Raw genomic sequence first — 26314 nt, 5'->3', positions numbered from 1 at the left:
GTTGGTTTTACATATGCTTCTCTCTCGTAACCAAATGACAAACGTCACCTTTTTTCACTCATACTTTGCCCTCTTCATAACAAAGCGGCAACAAGTATCAGGCCACAAAAACAAAAAATTATAGTCTGGTATATTTTTTTTAATTCTTGTTAAAATTTTGTGTTTGGTATGGTGTATTTCACTATTTTCAAAAAAAGCACGACGTTTTTCGAAAATGCACGAACACGCACTACTCACGGAACTATATGTGCACACCTCTAATCGTAACTAGTTACATAAAACCAGGTTAATATTGTTCATTCAAATCACCTCCATTTCCTTTGGAACATAAAATCTTATACCATCTTTACCTTTTTTATACAAAGGGAGAAATAAACCGATATCCCCTTTTTCTGCATTAGAACTGAATTAAATCCCGCTGCACTTGCATCGCGAAGGCTTTCTGATACTCTTCTTAGTAAACGCATTTCACACCATCCTTTGTTGAATCGTACAATGGCTTGGCTATTTCGGAAAATCCCCGAACAAATTTCCTAAGATATGAACAAAGGCCCACACAAATTCACACAAATTCTTTGGCTGCAGATAGTTTTTAATAGCTTGTATATGTCTATCTAATGGTTCTGTTCCGGTCTTGGATATCTTATACCCCAAGTATTCTATTTCCGAGCATGCGACTTTATACTTTTGTGTCTTAAGTTTCAACCCATATTTTGCTAACCGCTGAAAAATTCTTCCCACAATTAATATATGTTCCTCTACCGTTCTCGACGCGTCCACTATATCATAGATTACTATTTCGTTTATATCCAAAAAATCACTAAAAATTTCCGATCAAAGTCTTTGGTCTAGGCCAAAAAAAAGTCTCAGGAATTCATATAGTCCATTTCGAACCACAAACTTCGTTTGTCATTTACCGATTGCTCTTCTAATCTGACATGATATCAACCCGACTACAAGTCCATTACTACAAACAAGGACTTCCCTTCTAAGTGGTCCAAGCAGTCTTCTATCAGTGGGATAGGATAGTTGTCTCTAATTAATATCTTATTTAACGACCCACATAATTCTGATCTCACCATCTGTTGGGTAAGCATAAGGGGAATTGCTGGGGCGATATGTCTGATTTTATTTTATTCACGTATTGCTTTTCCGCAAAGGATAATCTTCGTATTGAAAAATATGATGTATTCCCCGAGTTTACTAAAATTGAGGCTCTGATGGCTCTGGGATAACACAAAATATCTGATAATAATTTTCATTGTATTAGACTTCAATTCCAATGCTGGGTTAATTTCTATTTTTTATTCCCTCGTACCTACATTAATGTTACAAACTGTCTGATATTCATCAATCGTATCTATTTTTATTCCCTTTTTGATCTTTAATTGAGAACCACAAACCAATTCATTTTTTCATTTATTTTATTTAACCCCATATTGAATTCACTTGTGAATTGAATTCGAATTCCAATTATTAGTATGTAAAGATATTTAAATAAACTCAAAAAGTCTCTTCCGAGCACGAGGTCATATTCAATATTCAAATAAAACGAAGAATTTTAAATATTGGGTTATATTACGTTTACAGTTTACCGGATTTATTAATCCAGCGAATTCAAATTGCAAATTCCATACCATATACGTCAAACAAGGTCATCAAGGAGCTTAACCCTGTAAAAATGTTTAATGTAAACAAACTACCACCGTTACCTCTTTTCACAGACTCGGTACGAGGCAAAACCTGAGACAATTTTAAAAATTTGCCTGCAGATAGCCAACGCGGCTGCATTGACGTCGACAATTTTCGTCAAGCCTTCGACTAACTTTTGTACTTATGGAAGTTTTTCTTATAGGCGCTCAAATAAATACTAATTTTAGATGTACTGTCTTTGTTGTATGACCTCTTTGTTATTCTACGAAAAATGGCAAGGTCTTTGGTCCCCCAGACCGGCTGGGATTTCCTCACATGGTATGTTATTGAACAAGGTTTTTCATAGCTTGAACGAAGAACTTTTGTGATACTTTTGTCCTCTCAATGTGATTAATTGGTTGCTTCGACCTCGAGGATCATGTTTCAACTCTGGCGTAAGAGACTTAGATTTGTCCTACCCTTATTGCATATTCGAAAATTATTATTAAGAATAAAATTGAAAACTGGCACACGTTTTGCATTCGTAAAAGTGATGGGCAGTTGCATCACATACTAAAATGATGCTGCATGCACTACCCATTTTCTTAGTAGGCCCAGGATGTCAATTCAAGACATTGATTCTACCTCCATTTAGCCTTCTGGCTCCTGATTTCTCTTCATGGTATAATGAAATAAAGGTAACCTTATTTCAAATATGCATTCCCAGCCCTGCATTTTCTGTAATTTACCTTGTCCAAATTTACTGCATTGAAAACAGTTCTCATCTCCGATTTTTTGTATATACTATGGATTCATGGTTATAGATTTTGACAATAAAATGTTGTCAAAGGTAAAAATTTGAAAAAATTGTAAACATATGATTGTATGACTTTACCTTCTTAGATTTACCATGTCCTTTACTAAAATTAGAAAAAACTACATTCGATTCAAATTCATCTTCGCAACAATAAAGGCCTCACCTTATCCCCATTTGTGGTGCGAAACCCGTATAGTTCTTGCCGTTAGGTCCGAAAAACCTATTATACGGGGACAATATTAGACTTCGAGAGGATTAATTGGAGCTCGACAGCCTTGGCCTTGCAGATTAATCTGCACGTGGCCACATTTAAAAACCATCCCGTTGTCCTTAGAAAAGGAATCTACCATTCTACATAAGATTTTCGAGACGGACGCAACGGCGACCTTACTGCCTTTCCAAAGAGATTAAATCCCATTAACTGCAGCAATATGGAAATAGATTCCTTACTGTGAATATTATTACTGCTAATGCCGAAACCAGAAGTTCATAAACTTCAATTTGGAGGCGAACGACAGGTACTAGATATGAACCTAACCATGGTCCAATAAATAGTCCACCAGTAATACTATTGTATAATAAAGGCCTGCACAAGACGAATTGTATGAATTGTGCTTTTTTCGACACACTGACTTTGTCTACTCAATCATGCGCTATGTATTTGATAGGCAATGACAACCAACAACATCCCCCATTTTGATTCATGTGTGCCATTGTCTAAAGTTCGATCGTGGCATGGCTGACTCGAATATTTGCATGGTGTTCTCCATAAATGCAGGGTGTCAACGATGACATCGAACCGTGTCATCGTCAAATTGTGTGTCATTTGTGTACGTGTGCTTAAATTGAGAGAGTGTGTGTGTGTGTTACTTTCGACGGTGAGGGTGCGTTTTTGTGTGCGCTGTAATTTTGAAGTAACAAACACCGCGTAAATATAAAATTGAGTTCAATAACAAAATGTGTATAGACATCAACAAATGAATAGAAAAAATGAAATACATTCTTAACAATCCCAATTTATTGGTGATTATCATAAAATTTTGGTCATAAAAAAGAGGTAAATATTGTTTGCATATTTTCTATCTACATATAGTGTTCTTTTACACCTCAATACCGGAGGCAAACATTTATGAAATTATAATCAAAATAAGAAAATTTTTCAGGGGATTATTGTTTTTTAATAAGGACTAACATTTTAGATTGTTCGTCAATAACCACGAAATGTGAAAATAGTGTGTGGACCAATTAGAATTACCTTTAATATTTTAGTAATCGCCAAGAAATTCTTTATTACAAAATATTTTTTTCACATATTGAGAAAGCAGGTAGCGATTGCGCTTTGCCTTCATCACGTGTGTGTCTTTTTCGTTGGCAATTGTTTCATATTTGTTGTTGTTTTTTGATAGAACATTTTTGTATGACACACTATTCAACAATCCCTTTTATTGGTCATTATATGTTATGACGATGGGTTTGAGTGTGACCGACATGACGAGACATCGAGCATTTGGTTGGATGTCACGTACTGTTATGCGTTTGATCAAACAGGGCACAACATGACGAGCGTTTTCTCTCCATGGCATAAATAGAGAAAATTGTCACATTTGCAGCCCTTTATTGTATAACTAGTTAATGACAAAAAAAAAAATCGGTTATGGCCGTAAAAAGTTTTATATTGGTGAAGTTCTGGAACAGAGCAATTCCGTAACTATTTATTTATTCATTCTATTGTATCGCAGAGGTGGAATACATACAGAAGCTAACATTCTACATGGGATTTTCGAGACGGACACAGTGGCGACCTTGCTGCCTTTCCAAAGAATCCACCAGTAATGATCGATATTACCGAATTTCATTTGCTCATAATTTCAGTTAACGAAATTTGTAAGTAATCGATGAAAATAAAGAATTCGAGAATCCCACTTCAGGGGGCAAATTTCCAAATTCAATAATTATGACAAAAATTTGTTATTTTTGCAAGAAAATATTTCGCCTCGGCACAATATCACAACGATTTTCTTATTTGTTAATCAAGGTGTAATTGACAATCATATGGTTTTTATTTTTTTTTTAATTTTTCGTTCTGCTCCAGAAGTGCAATAATGTAAACGTTTCTACTACGATAACCGAGTTTTCCTTTATGATATCTATGAAAATTGCAAAACTAGTGGATTCTTGCAGGTACTGGAACAGAGCAAATATTTTGGGAATATTTTTTCAACCAAACAACATCCAAAAAATCCTACCAAAGAACAACCTATTCAAGTTCATGTTGTGTTATAGATTTCATATAACGGTGGTTCCCGGAAATCGGTATTTTGATGATCAGAAAATGCCTCCCGGTATTGCGAATAATCTCGGATATACATTGGAGTCGAAATGTTGGTAGAAATTTTGGGGTGTGCGAAGTTTGATGATTTCACACAGTTTTAACATTGATTTCACACCTTCCGAGACTTATTACTCAACATGTTGACCTTTTGTGAGGAAGGTACCTAACCTAAGTCTGACTAAATATTAAAATGAAGAAGAACTGGACAATACTGCCCATCTCCCAAATCGATCTAAGTTTGACATGTATATTACGATGTTTCAATCGATAAAGTGACCTGATACATATTTTGGAATATTTATTTGTATAAATGCATGCATCTTTAAAAATAAAGAATTGTTTCATTCAACAAAGCGAAAAATGTAGGATTTTTTTAATTTTAACAAAAAAATTGTCTTGCATAAATAATTTGATATTTACTATTCAAACAATTTGAAAATGATAGATGAGTTCAATACAAACAAGTAAAAAAGCTGTACCCTCCACCATTTAGAACGAATTTGGCAATTTTCAAAAAAAAAAAAAATAAAATCCATTAAAAATTTTATTGAAATCTTAAAAATACCGAATGTAGCCGTCATATTAGGGTCTAAACGAAGACGTGGACCTGCATAGGCAACTTTTGTCATAAGCCATTACAATATTCAATTGTTGACAGATTGACTGTAGTTCAAAAATGACACAGCTGCTGGGACAATGAACTGTCAAACCAATTTTGGGATTGAAAATGTTGAATGAAAAATTATTTAAATTTGTAAAAAATGTTGAAAAACACGTATTATACTAACCTCCGAATGATGTTGTATAGGAAAACAAATAAAAATCTACCTCTATTTGAAAAGACATTTACAAATTTATGACATATCAATGTTCCCAAGCGTTGATGCATCTACCTGTATTTTTCTACCATGAGTTTTAGATTAAATTGTCATATCAATTACGCATACTTCATAAAAATCCTCCTGGAGTAGGTTAACCCTGCAAAAAGTTCTAACGTAAACATGGCATTAGATTTGGAAATTATTCAAATAATATTTAGGTAACACAGTAATAATTTGTTCACAGCCTGTACAGCTGGCATCATTGAAAATAGTCTTTATTCCAATTATTCGAATGATAGGATCTGGCAACGTTTTGTTTGCCAAACAAATACACCTCTGGAATTATGTGAAACGTACTAATAATTTTTCGCCAGTTCCGTTTTATTAATTACACTATATGCTTGTGTGTCGGTCTGTGTTTATTTTTGTTTTGTAATACATTTTGATATAAAACGGGATTGAAACTTAAAGGCGAACACTATACATTTCGAAGTTTTTACGTTTGTATACACAGAATAAAAAAACCTTAACAGCTAACGTCATCGCTCGAATAGATGTGATGCAGTCCCAGATTTCGATCATCGTATGTGCCGTCATTGTCTATATTTGGGAACAATAAAGGGAACACACGAATCGTTGAAGAAAAACAAATAATTCTTAGTTTTTTAAACCTATCTCCGGATATTTATGCATATCGGCATTATGTAAATATCTGTTCGATGTTTAATATTTGTGTTTGATAAGAATTGCCTTGCCATATGACAGATATAAATATGTGTGTATAAATCTATATGTGTGTCATACATTGTGTGGAACCCAATGTGTGTAAAGTTTCTTAGACTGGTGACAATATTTTTACTTTGCATTGCTATTTTAGCGTGTATAATGGTATAATGTCATGGAAATTTGACGAAATGTATTTTAATTTGAACAATAGTGCCGCTTTGCTATGATTGACTTCGGTCAAGTGTGCTAAATGTAGAATATTTTGACAGTCAACGCTTGTGTCGGTATGTGTGAATATGGGGAAGCTATTGCACACTTCAGTGTTGCCAGTCGGTTTTCAATTTGAAGTTGTGGTACCTATTATACATGCGTATCAAAACATCTGTTTTAAGTGTTATTGTTTCAAATGATGTATGTATGTTTAGAACTGCAGGAAAGTAGATCGTTTGACACCAGAAGTCATAACTAAATTTAATAGAACAGTTTTTTTGTTAGAGAAATTTGCTTTCCTTCTTTTTTTTATAAGGTTATCTATAAAAATAAGTTTTTTAGAATAAATATGACACTAGCTATCGCCGTCATGATTTTTTTAGTTTATCGCATTGTTTATTTCTTAGGTCTGTTCGTTAACTTTTCTAATAATACTACTCAACAACTTCTGTTGGTAGAATTTGTACATTTTGCCAAGAGTAAACGAACCACATGCATTATTCCACTATTTCCATTGGAATTCGAACAACATCGTTCGCTCTCAGAAGTAGGTCGTGGTAGAAGAATATAAGGCTTGGGAACATTGAAATGTCAAACTTTTTTAATGTTTCTTCAAAAATAAGTTGATTTGTATATGTTTTCCTCTTCGACGCCAATCGGAGGTTGTTATGATATGCATTTTTAACAATTTTTACAAGTGAGAATAATTTTCCTTTAAAAATTTTAATTCCAAAATTGGTTTGACAGTTCATTGACCCAGCAGCTGTGTCGATGCGACTACCTGTATTCCTTTACCTTGGAAGTAGGTATCCAAATCAACCCGTTTAATAACAAGATTCATAAATGCTTATTTTTGTTTCTATGTTATTATGGAAATTAAAAACTGAATATGAATAAAAATATAATTAGTGTCTTTCTTTAGGTATTATATAATTTTATTTCATGTTTTCCACTTTTTCAGAAAATATTGACTTTTTAACTAAATTTTAATACTTTTGTAGCTTAAAATTCTTCAGGGGAGAGACATGCCAATAATAATTTCATGTTACAGAAATACACAAAATGTATGATAGTTTTTCTAGAATTGTAGTCAAATTTGAACCTATGGAAAATATGCGTAACTTGGATTAGATAGAGAACACCATTTTCTTTTGTTTAAACTCAAGATTATAAAAAATTCTGGATTTATTTTGAAACTGATCTTTTAATATCCTTTCGTTTGGTGCACACAAGCTTATTAATAACATCCAATAGATACTTGCAAAAATTGTTATTGAACAAAATAAAATAAAAGAATTTTATAATTATTATAAGGCTGTTGTATACATTATGTAAAAACGCTTACAGTAGCAAATTTTTTGTTATTATGGTATAGTATATATTTTATATGGTACTGCGCATCTTTACATTTTAAAATGTGATCGGAGCGCTTAAAATGATCTACAAAATATTGAATACATATGACTCAAACCTAATGTGTAATCTATCCTTATCTCTTATTTGCATTAACCAAAAATAACAAATTTATTTCTAGTAATTTTTAGAGAGATTGTCAATCTATATTTTGTATACGTGCGTATTGTTTATAATTGTATTTAAATAATTTTTCAGTTAAATGCCAACTAACTAAACATAAATATATATTTTTTTTCGGATTGTTATTTCAATGTCTCTAACCCCGTAAATTTATGCATGGTTTATTAAATCATTTATGTTAGACGTTGTTTTGCTGTAGGCTCTTTTCGGAGCAGTAAATTCTAATTGTTATGTATAATTTAAACATTCCCAAAATACATTCACTTAACATACCATACTGTATAGTTTTCCTATAATCGCAACCCTACTATTTGGTGAAAGTTACACACATAGCGTCATACATGATCGAAACCCACATATAGATTCATTCCTACATTTCATATCTTTCAACGGCAAATAATTAAAATGTGAACTAAATTTAAAATTTATAAGGAAATACGGCTGCTAAAAGGTCGCATTAACAAATATATACAACAGCATACCAAATATAAAACATCGAATCAAATGGTACATTTGTCAGTTTTAAGACAGTTTTGCAAATACAGTTGAAATTTTTGTACACCATCGCAAGTCAGTATGACGGTTGAGTATATCAGCTCAAAAATTCTTTATATAAAAATATAAAATTTCTTACGAAAAATGTGATTTTGAAAAATTGACATTTCAAAATATAGCTGATAAAAAATACCGTAAACAATTAGAAAATTCCGGAAAATATGTGCATAAATTATGGCAAACAGCGAAAAAGATTTGTGTGTTGAAAATATAACGGCATGTACTGAAAACAAATATGGCGATGCAGATGTTGTCTCGAAAAAGCGAAAATTACATAAGATCCTGGAGGAGAACGAAATTGTCCTTGAATGTATTGAATCGGGCAAGTCAGACGAGGAAACACTGTATTCCAACTTTCATAAACACGCCAACGAAAATTGTCTTCATAGTTCATTTGTTGACGACGATCCAAAAGCCAAAAACTATAATACAGAAGAAATGCCATCACGATTAGATTCAGCCTGCGCGATTCCGAATAGTAAAGCAACATGTGCCAAAACTAGAGTTGTTTTTGTTTCAAATAAGCCATCTGTTTCCAGTAAAGGCTTTGAGAATAGCTTTAAAATTCTGCAGCAACAGATTGAGAACAAGTCCCAACATTTGTCTAATTATATGAGCCACCCGATATTCTTGTCTCTCGCGAAAAAGGAGCCCAGAGAAGATGATCCAAGTCGTCTAGAATTGGAGTTGGAGGCAATGCAGCGCCTTCAGAGCGTAGTACACAAGTTAGAATCTGGACAAAAACATAATGTACCAACTTCGTTGTTGGCTTTGTTTCATGCATTCGTGTTGAAGAATTCATCAAAGCAAGACCTTACCGATGATTCAAGTCATTCCTGTGTTTCGGATCAACAACTGAAATTAATAAATAGCGGTTTTTCTTCAGATCTTATGTATTATATTGGAAGAGATCCGGATGGTAGAAAATGTCTAAAAACAAAGAAAATTTTGAATCAAGAAGGTTTGTTGCACCATATTTCCCATAGTTCTATATATATAATGTTACGGAAACATTTTTTGTTGTAACAAATTGGCGATGCGAGTACCTTTACATTTGCCTTGGTAGAACATATATTCACGTAACTGATAATAATTTATTTATAAAAATTGTGGTATCCATATGTATATAGTACCGTTGAAAGCAAATACAATACCATTAATATGGAAAAAGTGCACGATGCTCGATATAATTATATATATATATATATATATATATATATATATTGCATCGTGCACTTTTTCCATATTGTTAACCCCCATTTGCCTCTTCAAAGTTTTCAAACATGCGGCGATATATTAGGGATAATATTATATTTTTTGTCACTTATCCTGGATTACACTTGCAACTCAACTGACACCAATATTTCATTGCTAGTGAGCAAATGAGTGGTCAAAAACTCATTTTTTGCCACATTGAAAAAATCGAATTTTCGACTACAATAAACATATGCAACCTTGCGTAAGTTACTTGCATGTGTAAACCCCGAATCAAAACTTGCTATACGTATATTTCCAAAGGTTAACCTACAATAACAAAAACGAGCTTATTCCCAAGTACTATGGCAGTGTGCTATGGTTTGTTTGAATTGAGACATTAAAATTTGAAAATAAACAGATCATATTGAAAACATGTGATTTAGATTAAATTAAATACATTACAAATAAATTTTAAGTGTTTGTACAACATAGATTTATTTAAATGGAGTTAATTTCGTTGCGTATTTTTTAACAGTATTAACAAATTGTTGCTTTTAGTGTTCTTATTATGAAGTAACGAGACACTACCTTCAGAGCAGTGTTTTTCAAACAGTGCCAACATGGTGCTGGATTATTGTTCTATATTCAATTGAAAAGGTGCAGCGTATTGTGTTGGCCTTCATCATGACGACTGCACCATTCTAAACGCTATTGCACCAAAACTATCCTGGTTTCTGTGGGCAGCAGACGTTCTTCCGCTCCAATGGATGGGGAGTGGACTCCGAAGACGGCATTCATAGTATAATTATTATCACTAAATGCTTCCGTATGAACGCGATCCAGACCTGCCTGATAGGCTTCTTGGCCTAGTGGCTCTCTCTCTAAGCGTTGGACCTCCCTCATTAGATTATATATGTCCTTCCTGACACGCCTGAGTGGGGGAGTATTATCCACCATATGATGGTTTAGATGACTCCCATGATAACACTAAATCAGGTACTGCAACGAAAGCATATGGTTATGCTAACGTAGGGGAAGGACCTTCGTCTCCTCATGTAGATGGTCTACTGGTGTCATGAGGAGGCACACTGTCGCAGTTCTTAAGGCAGCATTCTGGCAGGTCTAGATATTTTTCCACTGCTTAGCACTTGTATCCGCAGACCTCACTTGGGCCGCACACCTAAAGATGTCTCCTTGTCCGCACCCCAAGTGCTGCCGGCTAGAGCCTTGAGGACCTTGTTCTTACTCTTCATTTTGTCGCAGATAGCTGTGGCTTGCACGGACGACTTGAACATGCGGTCGTATGTGACCCCTAGGATCTTGGGGGAGCGCTCGTGGTCGGTATTATATTTCCCATTCAGACTATTCAATGCATGCAATTATAATTCCACCATGTCATTCGTAGATAAAAAAATCAACTTTTTATTTGACATTTCTCTCTCTCCCCCTCTCTTTTAAAACTTCAATTTTATCGCAAACAATGTCGTAACTTAAAACTTATTTTAAATTATCGATTGCAATTCGACTTATAGCATGTTTCCATTGGAAACCGAACAACGTTGTTCGCTCTCAGAATTATGTACACGAATTAACCCGTTCATACGGCACGATTCGTAATTCATAGTAAAATAATTCCTTTTTTCAAAAAAAAATGTTTGTTGATTTTAAAGGGAATGTATACGAAAATACATGAAATTCTCGCTAATATGAATATAAGAAATTATTGTTTTTCTCCCAAAGATTTATTATATCATTAATTTTACAATTTTCATTCACGTTTTCAACTTTTTGTGTAAATGTTGACATTTTGAACATATTTTTGTGTTTTTCCATTTTTAAATTCTGCTGAAGAGACACTTCTCAAACATTTTTTCTGCCAATAGAAACATTTTGAAAATATTGACTATTTTGTTTGCAGTTTTCTGTAGAAATTTTAACTCGTGGACCAAATGCGTACCTCGAATGAGAGAGAAAACAAAATTTACTTTCTTTGAATGTACATACGCCATTCAACATTGTAGTTTTCATTCATAATTTTCAGTCTTCCCAAAAATTTTTAAAATTTCATTAAATTTTTCTATTTATAATTTTTAAATGTCATAATTTATTTTTTCGATAAATGCTCTCATTTGTTAGGGATGGGACATATTTTTTCGTTGTTCTGAGAGTGATTTGATTTGAACAAGGTACAAATATGAGTGTTCGCTCAGGAAATGTTGTGTGAAGAATTAGGTAGTTTTTTCATAGTTAAGGGTCAAACAACGAATAGAGAGCGAATCAAGTGCAGTGGAAACGCCACATTACCGAATTAAAAAGTATTATAATTACATAGACAATTATTTGCAAATATGTAACCATATATCAGTTTTAAAATTTCTGTACAAGATCAAAAACGGTTTGAAGTAATTAAGTAATTTTTGAAGTCAGTATTCTGTTGATTTATGTCAAACTCCAACTAAAAAATGGAGTTTAACAGACATCAACATGAAAAGACGTTTTTTGAGGTATGGTGAACTTTGGGTAAATAAGCGATATTTCTGGTTTTTCATTTGACGTTTTTTTAATAGAAGCCGTGTAACATTTATTATTGCATACTCTCGCTGTACGACTGTGAAATCTGCGAGTAGCAACACTGCACAATATTTAGACACAGAGAATTTGTGGAAGCTATTGCATGAGTGGTGTGGATTTCGTTTGTTTTGCCAACCCCATTCGGTTGTATTTAGTATACAAATGTATCTAACAAATTACAGTTAATAACTACGAAGTGGGCCTTTGATTAGACAAAAAGATTTACTTATTAATAAATTTAATAAAACATTGTGTGTGAATATAACTTGTATCTTGTTAGTACACGCTTATATACGTAGATATTTATTTTGTATGTTATACAAGACAAACAAAAGAATAACAACAAACTGAATGTTTACGCCATCTTGCCATGCAGCTGGAAATTTTATATTCTACATCACGAGTGTATTGTCCGTCCACGATACTATGTTCGTAGCTAGTCAATACATTATTCTCTACCTAATAGTCATAACTTATGTAAATAAACCAGATTTCTTTCCGAAAATGCTGGAGAACCGAATTTTGTTTTATACCTAAATTGAACGGAATTCATTAAAGAAGACATCCCAAAAGTACCTGTTCGTTTTCTGTTACCAACATTCAGTTTTTGCAACTTTGTCCTCATAAAGCCGCGTCGTTGCATATTATTTTCGGTTGTAGTTTTTTTCCAAGCATCGTTTTTATTTTTCCTCCCTTTTTGCCATAAAGGGGAAAATTGAATATTCGCGCACACTCAAACAAAGATATGTATTTCTGTACGAACAATTTCAAGTCCGTGAGTGTTAAAAATTGCGACAATTTCTTATACCGTGCAATTTGTGTGTGATGCGTCATAAACTCGATTGGCTAGAAGATAAATTATTTAAGCAAACAGCTAATACTTGAAAACATTCAAAACCTAGTGTTGACTATTAAGTAAAAATGATTTAATCTGCTTTTTATTTCCTGAAATCCTTAATTTCTCTAAAGTGTGATTATACATATGTATGTCAACAGACCTTTATGTCTGGGTATAAAGTATCACATAATTTTTAAAACAGAATGGATAAATACGAGGATTGCATAATTACATACGAAACAAAAAGAGGATTTGAAATCAAATAACCAAACATTGTTTGTTTGGAAAGGAAATCTGGACGTAAGTCGGTTTTCACCTATTTCGCCGTTCTTAAACGAAAACGATAGTCCAAAAAGTATTGGCTTGTTGTTTTGTGGCTGTTATACAATTTGGGATGATGGATCCTTTGCAACTGCCTCAAGTCATAAATCGGTCACATGATAGCAGTATAGTCCACGCTGACATAGAGGGTAGTGTAAATAGAGCCACACCGCCCCATATCAGTATTGAAGAAAACAATTGGGAGTTGTTTATCGAGGAGGCAAATCAGTTAGAGTACGATGAGGAAGAATTGTTTATATCATCATTTCCAAGTACACCAACAGTGGAGCAAATTTCTTATGAAGATGAATTTATGATCGACACAACGATAAATTCTTCCCTTGAAAATTTAATACCAAATGAACAATTATTAATCGAAGGTTTGCAATATTATTCTATAATATCTTTGTTTTAACATCAGCAACTCAAAATGTGCAGCTGTTCATAAAAAAAATCCAAGTGTACAATACTACAAAAAATCAAAAACATCTTTCATCCTGCTTTTTACGTTGTACAATATTTTTTAACTCTACATAAACATTGTTAGAAACTTGATTATATGCAACAGCCAAAGAATATATCAATGTCACTTAGCTAGTTTTTGAACTGTATAGACACTAGCCTGTTATGAGGTTAACTGAAAGCAAAGCTCCAATACAAAAATATAAATATATGGACATATTTTTATACCCACACAATGCTTTTGCCCATTACGTCTTTGGCGTTTCTAACGAACAAACCCCCTTACATCTATTACGTTTTACTGTTGCTTATAGCAAACCCAATAAATTTAAAATGTATCAAATAATTGTAAAAATGTCAAGAAAACATTTTAAAAATATGATCCTGCAAGATGCGCCAACAAAAACAAGATGTGTTAAAACAGTTCATAGCTATATAAATTCTATTCATACACATATAATTTTGGTGTCATTCTGTAACAAACAGACAATTTCTGTTCAAAACGATAGGTCTCATTTTCTGACGTTCTCTTTCGTATTTGTTACAAAAACCCAGAAAAATGCAATGGAAAGTGAAACCATAGCTCTCTTTCTATCGTTTTTTTTCTGACGTTCTCTCTCGTATTTAATTCTTACAAAAATCCACAAAAATACAATGGGAAGTAAAAGCTTTCGTGTATACGTCACGGACATAAAAGTCATTGGCACCGAAAACCCAAATATTTTTTTAAGTCGACAAATTCCAAACGAATGTGAAAAAATCATAAATAAAAAAGTTGTCAAAGTACCTATCCAAAAATGTGTTGAATATTGCGGGCCCCTTTTTTCTAATACCGGATACAGTACAGGAAGATCACTACGCTTTGTACCCATCATCAAATATTTAAATGCTCTTTTAATCAACTGATTTTATTAATTGCAATTTCGTTTTGACCACATAGCTTATATTATTAAATTTCTTTTTACAGTTCTATGTGGTAATCGTGTAAGTCAAATGACCCGTGCATATGATGATATTGAGGCTGTCACACGCCTTCTCGAAGAAAAAGAGAAGGATTTGGAGTTGACGGTACAAATAGGGAAAGAATTGTTGACGCAGAATAATGCATTAGAAAATAGAATAGCCGATTTAGAAGCTGAATTAAAATCAGCTAATGAGGACCGTTCGCAGTTGCTACATGAGCTACACAAGAAAAATGAACTGATAGCTGTTTTAACAAATGATTGTGAGGATTCTAGTGATAATGGTAAGTCATGAAGTTATTGATGATATGATAACTACAAAGTCTTATATTTCAGATACCCCAACCTTCTCCAAGTCCATCACTTTGGATTTATTACAAAAGAAGATTGCTTCACTTCAGGATGAAAACAAGTCACTTAAATATGAAGCATCTCAATTGGCCTGTCAGACAGATGAGGTTGAGGCTCAGGAGCGGAGGCTTATGGACGATATAGCATCACAGCTAAACGACGTCAATCAGCAGTTCGAAGGACTTAGCTTAGAACTGGAAAGGCAACGTGAGGAGAATCGTTTGCAGCATGAACAAATAGTAAGCTTAACTTCGCGATTGGCAGAAGCTGAAATGAAACTTCATCAACTGACACACGACAACGATGAACATATTACACTTCTAAATATTACAAAGGAGAACCAAAATAGTCTGGCATTAGAACTGGTTGAATTCAAGCAAAGATATCAAGAGGTCTTGGCTCTTTTGCAAGAAGCACAGGAACAGTTACGAAAACAACGAAAGAAAACTATGCCTCAAGCTCGTAGTTCCTTCATGTCTTCAATTTTGCAGCCGGACTCCTTGCAGTCAGAATTGATGGAGTCATCTCTATATTCAGAAAATAGTCTTGATTCTGGAATATCAGGTGATAATCAAAGAATAAATGATCGAATTGGTCGTTTGATGTCAAATCAACCGAACACATCATGTGGAGTGGCCTACAATGGCACAATGAGTACGGTTTATGGAGGCGGGGGTTTACTGCAGCCATACAAGAGAGTATTTGATACTGTTCGGTGTGCAACCAAAAGCGGAAACTTTGCTGATTTGGACAGTACTTCAATGACACACCTTGGAGCGATGTCTATGAGCACAGCATCAGGCCCACGCATGTCTACTATGGCTATTGGAAGTACATTAACCTCCTCCAACAACACTTTTGGCGCTGAAAATAATGGTATGGGCGATAAAACAATATCCTGTGAAAGTTTAGCTTCTCAATCTGAAGATGGTTATCCCTTGCAACCATCAGGGGTTCCTGGAGCTCCCGGCGCAAAGGAACTTGAGGCTGCTTTAAAGAGACTTACTCCAGCAGAAGTACTTGCTCGAAGGGCTATGCTTTCATACGCACCTGCTGGTACATATAATTATGACGATGTTCAAACTACAACTGCATTTCCAATGGGACTGCGCACACCAGACAGCATTATGTCGACCGGATCATCTGGTATTTCCTCATCAACTAACATGTCATCCTCTGTACATCAGTGGCGATTACCAGAAAAGCTGCAAATAGTAAAACCTATTGAAGGTTCACATACATTGCATCATTGGTCACAGTTGGCTACACCTACCCTGAGTGGTCTTTTGGAAGAAAGACCCGGTGTGACAATTCGCGGGGGGCGAGGACTTGACGATTTAGGTATGCAGGTATACACTTTGTCAGACGTTGAAGAAGACATAAGCGAAGAGTTACCTGGCAAGCAGTATGAAGCGTCTGGATGTACATATACATTCACGACTAGTATGGTAATGCATCCCGACGATGGTATATCAACAGATCTTTCATTTTTATCACAGTCCCAAGTATCTTCAAGAACTGCATCGGCATCAACGTCTCGACAGCCAAGGTAATTTACTTTATTAACCTAATAAATTATAATAATAATAAATTCAACCAATTTCTTAATTGTAGCTGCCCACCAACACCAAGAGCTGGTCTTTCGCGCAAAAATTCCTGTTCAACATTCTCGGTAAATTTAGGCTTAGCGTCTATGTTGAATGAGCGAGGTATCAAAGCTGTAACTCCAAGCGCCTTAAATACACCTGCTGGGCCAAACTTTTCGCCAACTGTAACACCCTGCAATAGTCCTGGTAATTATGTGATTTATACATCAACATATAATATTTGTTTGAAAATAACCTTCGGCATGATAATACTGTGCAACTCAGAAAATAAATACAGGGAAGTCCGACATGTATGGACGTGAAATTTTATATCGGGCCAATAAAGGGTATTTTAGCCCTTTTTTGAAATTATGGTTAAAACTCCGTAACAAATCAAAATATCCTACAAAATTATTTGTCATGAAATTCTACTATAGGTCCTAAAAGACGTAAAAATCTTACCTTAAACGCCAGTAACTCATTTATGTTTAAAAGATTTGGGGTTATGTCCGAACTTTGTGTGATATCTCCAAGAAAGCATCATTTTAAACTAATGACGTCAAAGACAGGAATATTTTTAACCATTGTATATGCAAAGAAATATTCGCACCAATATTCCCAAAATATTTTATTTTCCATTTTTATATACCTTTTTTATCTGACTTCGAGTTGACCTCAGAAAATAACATAAAAGTTCGTTTTTGGTAGAAGGCGTTAAATGAAGCAAGCTCTGAATAAATCATAGGTGCAATACTACTTAGGAAATTCCTGTTTACGACTAACTACTTCGCATCTTGATCACTACTGAATAAAGAAAAATCTGGGTCCTCATCAATTATTTTATCAACTTTAAACATATATTATTCAAAGGTATAAATGTAATTCGGATGCTACTGAAATATGAAGGACAGTATGCTTTACCACTCCACGAAGACTATTTAATTAAGAGAAATTCAATTTTATTTCATTGAATATCATTTAAACTTTTATATAGAATACTTTTTAGAAAAAAAAAAAAAAAAAAAAAAAAATGGAAAAACAAAATTCGTTCAAGTAGTTTATGATATGGGACTTGTAAGAAAATATAAATGTTAATATATAAAAAATGTCATGTAAGTCTTATCTGCCTTGATTATAGGATGAACACAATGGACTAGAAGGTGTCCGAGTGAAGCGGTTATTTGACTTTGACATTGTTAGTGCTTTGCAACGCTTCACACTGGAGTAACCATTCAACACGGTTTTTGTTGCAAGGAATGATTTTTCGTGCTAGAAGGGCGATTATTCTGCTTTAAAAAGAAGACAAGAAAGAGTCAACCGCTTAAAAAGTTATCATTCATTGTTCTTTATTTTTAAAGATCATATCTAATGACGGAACTATAAATAAAAGGAATTGTGTCCTGGGTGAAGGTTTAATTAAACTCGGTTATTTTGGATGTATGTTACATCAATACGTAGAAAAAATGCCTCAAGAGTTTCAGGTCAGTTATTTCTGGAAAAGTTGCATTCCAGAACCTGCAATACAGTTAGCAGGGCAGTCTATTTTGCAGGGTAAGTTTTTGGCAAAGCTGTAGATGATGATCGAATTTATATTTCACGAACGTTACAGCTTCTATCTCCCACCTGCCAAATAGCCATAACATGGGACATCGGCATAGTAGGTGTTCAATCGTCTCTATCTCTTCTTCGCCGTCTTTACATATTCTACAGCAGTCAGACACTGTTATCCCATCTTTAGGTCAGATATTTGGTAATGCAGTGGCCAGTCAGTACGCCTACCGCGGTTCTTTTTCTCGAGATTTCCGGCAAGATGGATTAGAGATTTCCGTTCTCTAAGTGTCATCTTCTTCTGGATTATTCGATAATATATTTTTTGAAGCAGCTTATTCTTGCTCCAGTTTAAACCCTGGTCCAAGATCGTAAAGAAAAATTTGTGTATAGCCTTTTGGTAATATGTGACTTGGTTTTCCGGCTTTGGGAATATAGGTCACTGTAACCTCATTCCATAGACTGGATACGTAGCACAACCTAAGACAGATCTTCGATTTATCCTGCAAGATGTCCAACACCATCAGAGCGAGTTGATTTAATGGGTTGGAAGGTATTAATCGCCCATATGACCCTTCCGATGTACAATGTAGGGTGGGCGTTGCTGATTACTCACTACCACCTGCAACCTTACAGCCGGGTAAGTGGGTACTGATAGGAAGTCGAGAGTCTCTAGAACAGAATTAGTCCATTTGCTATTATCTCAGCTTAAATTTCTCCTTCCATAAATGTCTCCTTCCACAAGTAATCGTCGATCATAGTATGACCTCTGTATCATGTACTTGGTAACTAAACCTGTTATTCGTTGAGGCGCCCATGTATCAATGAAGCTCCGGTAGAATACAGTCGGTACCCTGACTTCAAACCTGCAACACTGATGAACACGTGGTCGCATAACACCCTATCGTTAAGGGGGCCTCTTTTTGTGGGACCTGCACAGAGGCTATTTTAGGGGCGACGAAACATCGCCTCTTCAGTCTACGGATCATTGGCACTCGACACCACCCAGACCCGCTGACTTTTCCGACTGCTTATCCAATTCGCAGCTACCCAGTATGGACGCCCCCGACAGATATCGGCTATGCTCCCCGATGCTGATTGGTTAATTTGTTGATATTAATAAATTTCCATCTGGATCTGACATTTTTATTTGTTTTTCTTGTTCTATGAAATTTATTTAGATATTTTTTTCTTATAAGTTTCCATTTCACATTATCATATAAGAATTAAGCCCCAGTTCTTTACTTTTTTTAATATTATAATATTTACGTTTGAATTATTCTTTTTGCAGAGGGGTCTCCTACGCGATCCATGTCTCCGGAACCACTATTTGGACTACTTTCATCAGGAGCTGAATTGATTCGACGCAAACTAGTGGGCGGTGATATAGAAAGGCCTAACCGCAATCAACAGCAAAAGCAGCAAAAAATTATGTTAACAAGGCTTGAGAGGCGAGCTTTAAGGTCCCTGCGTCTGGTTGAAAGGGTTGAAAGCATAGGTTTAGAAAATATAATAACTACACAACCAAACACAATGTCCCAGTTGGCTAGCGGAATAGCAAATCGGAGTGCAAGTCCAATGGCTCAACTAACAAGCCTTAAAAATATCCATACAAATTCAAACAATATAGTAAGCGATTTACATTTCAATAGAGACCACATAAAGGATGTGCTTCATAAAGGTCTTAATTCACAAAGCAATCTTCCACCATCATCAAGTTTAAAAGAGACGGCTCCAGTTTCCAAACTAATAAATTCTGAACTAAATATTCAAAATAGGGAGGGGATACCGCCAGCGGATCATGAAGTGGATGCACAAAAAACTATTGTGAACAGAACAACTTCTGATGTGGGCATTTCAAACGTCCGAGCCAAACAAATGCAACGGCAAAAGTCAAGGCGAAATCTCAAAAACGGCCAAAGACCTGACTTGGGTACCATTGGCGGACGAGTGCGTACTGATTTGGGACATGTGTCTCCTAAACAGTCGGATCAATCTACCAGCAGTATACATAAGACTTCGTCTAGTTCGAAAAGAAATTCTACCCCAGAAAAACCAGAAGCTAAAGAAGCTCAGCAAAGTATTGCACAATCTTTTGTGGGTACAGTGAGTTCCTTATTATTTGGTCGCAAAGGAGGTTGGCTGTAAATAGCTAAATCACAATGTGTAAACACACACAAAATACGTTTGTTTTTCGGCCTTTTGGCTGCTAAAAAATAGATCGAAGCATCAAAATCTGTCTAACAGCTTCATCCCCTAGCCAGTACACTGCTGTATAGTCCGTTAGACGCGGAGTCATTTAAAATAGCATTTTGAGATTTACATTATACATTCAATTGTATAAGAAAGTTTAACATATCTCAAAGCTGAGATAACATGCACTTATTTTTACAATTTGTTTTAAATTCGAAGTGTGAACCGCTGTTTATCATAGTTGTACTGTGATTACGTAGTTAGTTATTCCTGTAACAATCGTGTGCCCCATTTTCATTCTTTCGTTAAGCATACGTAGATACGTATAAACAGCGACCGGTGCTACTCCCCAAAAACTTATGTTAATTCTTATTTCTTTTAGTTATGATAGCTGTCAAATTTTATCCTGCCTGAAGAATATGCACCACAACTATTTTTAACCCCCAAGAAAATGGAATGTGAGGAATGCACAAGCGTGGCAAAAAGCACCGACTAACGTTTTTCTTTACGCTCTCAGTTCAGATAATTTTCTTTTCGGTCATTCTAAATTTTAGCGTTAATAATTTTGCTTCCAAATTTATTTAAAGATGAAGAGACTTGGTCGGTATTGCTTGCCAACTTCAATTAAGAACACAGTACATTGTGCTAATTATTATCTCTTTAATCATTTCTAGTCCAGCATTGTATATCCAAACTATGCGTATTTTTAATCTTGTTACTTTTTAACTCATGTTTCAAAAGAAATTTTACCGATAATATATATTTTTGTAAGGTACAATACTTGTGTATATAAGGTAGTTGAATACTGATGGCTGCTTGCGTTTCTTCTTTCAAGTTAATTGAAACTTGTTTCAAGTCAAGTTTCAAAAATATAATATGTCATACCTGTTAACAAAAGTCTAAACTACCTTACTTAATTTAAGTTGTGCGTTTGCCAAATGCCTTTCTATAAAATTAAACTGACAAATAAAAATACCAATTGAAACGAAGCACCTATGTTTCTTTTATCCAAATTTTATTTAAGTATGTAATAGTTAAAATTAAGATCTGAAAACAAAGATTCTGGCGACCTCTCTCTCTCTTTCAATTTACTGACCACATAGCTAAAACATCAATCGAAATTATTATGTAGTTTTTTGTTATAAACTACAAAACTATAGTTGAATTTTGTGAACCTTTTACATATTAGTTTGTGAGCTTAAAGTTAAGATGCGCAATGCAACAACTGTAAAAACGTGAAGATACTATTATAATGTGTAGAAAGTCGACAGAAAAGTCGATAAAGTTTAAAATTATTTTTATGCAATAAAATATTGTTGAAACTATAATAATTTATTTTGTTTTTTATGTGATTGGTAGGTTTTTTGTTAAAAGCATATCGTCACCAGAAAGGCCTAAAGGTGTAACCCCATAAAACCATAACTATACAGGAGAAACAAAATTCGTTAGAAACTGAAAACTGGTTTATAAAATAATGTACAGTACTTAAAGAAAGATAAGAGATGTCTTTTTTTTAATAGTAATTTTCATAATTTCAGAGCTATGTGGGTTACGTCTTTTGGTATTGATTTTTCTCTTAAATGAAAAAAGCGTAAACCACATATTTATGGTGTATACATCTGAATAAAGTAGAATAATAAAAAAAATATAATCAATTTACGACTGCATTATTGATCCATGCAGTTAAGCAAACTGTAAATTTGCAATCTGAAAAAGTTGGGTGCAATCATAACTGTGATATTTCAGTGGATCAAAATTAGGCGAATTGTCTATCAGAAATGCCTCCAGATAAATGATTTTGTTTTGATTTCGACCTTTGTTTGGATTACATTTCTTTTGTTGTTTTTGTCTGGTTTATTCGGCCAAACGAATACCTTCACAATTTTAACATAGTTAAAATGAAAACTAGCCATTTTGTTATAATTGGCCATTGACTATTGTATTACCTTTCCGTGATATTTTAATCAGATTCATACTCTTAAAAGTCGGCACCAACAGCCGGGATTTTTTCGATTTCTTTTTCTACCTCTTGTTGGAAGTTTTTTTTTTAAAGTACTTGTACAAAATACCAATTTTGTTGCATTACTACGGAACCGGTTCCAATAACCCACTTGTTAAATAGGTATTTCCATGGTACAATAAAAAGGTAAGATAGAGCTCCTAGCTGATTACAGTTTTTTTCTAAGTGTACCCGACTTCCGCAGAATTTTGGGTATGTAGTTTTTGTTTTGAATAATAAAACAAAATATTTTCGAAAATCAATTCTAAGAAACTTAAGTTGCGGGCCGCGCATTAATAATATTAACCAGGTTTGCAATAGAATTAAAGGATTGAACACTTAGGATAATATTTTTGAGAGAACATCCAGGCATTTCACACATGTTTCGCTCTATTTGACTCATTTTAGAAATGAACAAAAAATCTTAAATAAATAATTACAACTTGTTGTCTATATGTAGCGGGCATAGACTCAGGGCTGCATTTCTGTTGTTGTTGTAGCAGCTCATACATCTGTGTTCGTTCGGTTTCCATTTTTCTGACTCCATTCAATCAAGTTCTGCCTCTAAGTCAAGGCTAGGCAAAGAGTATCCCTTGGGATATCTGTGTGTTCACCAACACAATTGTAAAAAATAAATTGTTTTGAATTTTCTGTCAAATTGGTTTTGGGAGAATATTTAGTTTTGTTCGAGCAGTCGATGAATAAGGTGCTGTCGGACATTTTTATGAATACACCGTAGGAAATATTGGATCACATAAATATATCTTACTACATATTTGAAACAAATATTTCCGAAATTATAAAAATTACAACTATTAAGATTTGTATATTTGATTGATTTATTTTTGACCGAATTTGTATAAAGAGGGAATTCATTTCATATTGACCGACAAATTAATTGTCATTCTAAAGTAGTAGATATTTTCATATCCCCCGATTTCTATGAAATGTCATGTACAGTCTTAGTCAATTTTAGGAAAAATTGCAAGATGCGATGTTTATCATTCTGTTTGTAATTTATGGAAATAATCTGTTAGAACCCAACGCATAAAATTCAGCATAAAATTCTACGACTATTTGCGTATGTCAGCCTGTGGAAATCGGTATTACTTAGATCGTTAGCATGTTATGTCCGAAATTAGTAAACACAAAAAAAATTATATAAAATTTCTGAAAATGTCAACTTATATACTTTTTAATTTTAAAATGAATAATAATTGAAATAATTCTGCAAATATATCTCCAAATTGTCTGTCAAAATATTAATTTTTTACCAACGAAGTTGTTTTTAAAACAGACAATTTTAAATTGAAAATTTAAAGATAACAAATTATTTCTCACTCTGTAAAGAGAGGCAAAAAACACTTGCAATATTTTGTTATTTCAAAACACATACAATCACAAAAATTTTTTGAGGCTCTCTGCCTTGCCCTGCTCTAAGTCCAGACTCAAAAAGGATGGAACCTGTATGGGTTTTGTCCATAACGAGACTGGAGTTAGGTGAGTAGGCTTGGCTGTGCAGCGAAATAGGTGCAGCGTGTCATGTGGGCCTGTGCCACAAGCTGGGCAGATGTTCTGCAAGTCGCTGTTAATCCGGGCCCAGTCGGAATTTAAGCGGCTGCACCATCCGGATCGTAATTGAGCCAAAACTACTCGGGTTTGTCGGGGCAGCTTTCGTTCTTCAGCTGCGACGGGAGGGGGATGGTCTCCTAGCACAGTATTCACTCTGTATCCTTCAATGGGCTCTGAGACCGCATTAGAGTGAATACTATTCAGTCCCGCTTGATAGGCCTGTTGATCTAGAAGCTCTCTCTTATAACTCTGTATCTCTCTCTAGATCATGAAGGATAGTATGGCTTTGGCTCTAACACCCAAGCAGGTATTGCATTGACAGCATTTTGTTATGCGGTCGCACCGGTAAGACCTTCTAAGACTTCTTGTTTCTGAATTCCATGTACGACTGGCGTCCACACACTTAGTTTACTATCCAACGTTTCAAACTTGGCCGGAGGACAGTGCGCTCAATGTCCTCGAACAGTGTGGCATGATTGACTGTATCAAAGGCTTTTGATAAATCAAGTGCCACCATAACTGTTCTACCGCAAGGCCTTTTCTGGTTGAGACTTCTGCTAACATGTGTGGAAATGGCGTGTAAAGCTGTTGTTGTGCTGTGCAATTTTCAGAATCCATGTTGATGATCGGCTATTGGGAAACATTCTCTTATGCTGGGGAGGAGTAAAGTAAAGAGTAAAGCCTCAAAGACGAAAGTGGTATCGGCCTGTATGAATAATTTGCTGGCATCCTTGCCTGACTTCAGTAGCGGGACCACCCTGTCCATGTTCCAGGCATCGGGAACTACCAGGGTGGCTAACGACAGATGGGGGAGCTTTGTAAGATACTCAACTCCTGGCTCATCCAGTTGCTGCAACATCACCATAGAGATTCCGTCAGGACCAAGCGCTTTGGATGACTTTGCGCTTCTGATAACATGTACAACATCTTCCAACGTAAATTGTGGTGGTACCTCCTCGGCTGGAAGGGATCGTACACGGCGTAGGATCCTTCTCTTAGCCCTGTCACTCTCGGGGTGCCGGTTAAAATAACACGCGCACCTCTTCGGATCTGTCACTTCTATGCCGTTGTTCCAGGGTTCCAGAGCGACTTAACCGTTGCCCACAATTTACTCGTTCCGGTACTGATGATGCAATGCTTCAGATGTTCTAACCACCATTTTCCGCTTATGCTCACCTACTAACCTGTTTACCTCCAGAGTAAGTTCCCTCTTTCTGGGGTTATTAGGGTTAGTACGGTGAAGCTCATTTCGCTCTTTTGCTAATCCCGCTGCCTCTGCTAGGAAATTTGGTCTTATTTCACGTTTTCGACCAGCAGGTATATAGCGAGCGGTTGCAGCTTTGATGATGTCACGGTAACACCTATCTACTACCTGAACATCAGATGGGTTGGGCAGTTCTCTGAAGCTTTCCCGTAGTTAAGGAAAGTACGGCGTTCAGAGTCTATGAAGTCGGATGGTCTGTTGATGGCGACAATAATGGGGAGGTGGTCTGAGCCTAGAGAAATGACTGATTGCGAAGTTACGCCATTCGTCAGACCTGGGAACACGACGAATATGTCCGGAGAACTGTGGAAGTCTCCCCTTATTCTGGTAGGCGCGTCCTCATTCACTGTGCAAAACGTGGAGCTATCAATTTGCTCAGCCAGCACCATGTCTCTCTGGCCAACACCTAAGACGGAATGCCATAATTCATGCATAAATTCCTGTTGAGGAGATTGTGTGGGAGTCTCATATTGAGACGACGATGAGGACGCCGAAGATGAAGACTTACTGGGGTTTACATTGACGCAGCAGGAAGTAATGTAGTCCCTATCGCTGTACTCCGCATTAGAGCGAATACTATTCAGGCCCGCTTGATAGGCCTGTTGATCTAGAAGATCTTTCTTATACCTCTGTATCTCTCTCTCTAGACCATGAAGGATTAGGATGGCTTTGTCTCTAACACCCAAGCAGGTATTGCATTGACAGCATTTTGTTATGCTGTCGCACCGGTAAGACCTTCGCCTCCTCATGTAGGTGATCGACAGGTGTCATGAGAAGGCACCGTGTTGCGGTTCTAAGGACGGCATTCTGGTAGGACTGAA

General features: G+C 35.3%; 1 protein-coding gene across 8 annotated transcripts in view; it reads left to right on the top strand.

Moving 5' to 3' along the window:
• The window catches only part of LOC101890570 (trafficking kinesin-binding protein milt), a 54474-nt gene extending 32485 nt beyond the window's left edge, over positions 1-21989 (top strand). The window contains exons 1-6 of one of the 8 annotated variants that reach the window (XM_005175376.4): positions 6020-6185; positions 8749-9590; positions 14986-15264; positions 15317-16880; positions 16946-17124; positions 19757-21989. In XM_005175376.4, coding sequence (XP_005175433.2) covers positions 8804-9590; positions 14986-15264; positions 15317-16880; positions 16946-17124; positions 19757-20613 — 3666 coding nt within the window. In that variant the 5' untranslated portion in view covers positions 6020-6185; positions 8749-8803 and the 3' untranslated portion in view covers positions 20614-21989. The other 7 variants (XM_020036306.2, XM_005175381.4, XM_005175382.4 and 4 more) reach the window with 7 other exon arrangements.
• The last annotated feature ends 4325 nt before the right edge of the window (positions 21990-26314 follow it).

This window comes from Musca domestica, unplaced genomic scaffold (assembly GCF_030504385.1).
Source record: "Musca domestica strain aabys unplaced genomic scaffold, Musca_domestica.polishedcontigs.V.1.1 5, whole genome shotgun sequence".
In the NCBI taxonomy this organism is placed as follows: Eukaryota; Metazoa; Arthropoda; class Insecta; order Diptera; family Muscidae; genus Musca; species Musca domestica.
The sequence above is the reverse complement of the archived record's forward strand: the minus strand, read 5'-3'. Positions and strand labels throughout refer to the sequence as shown.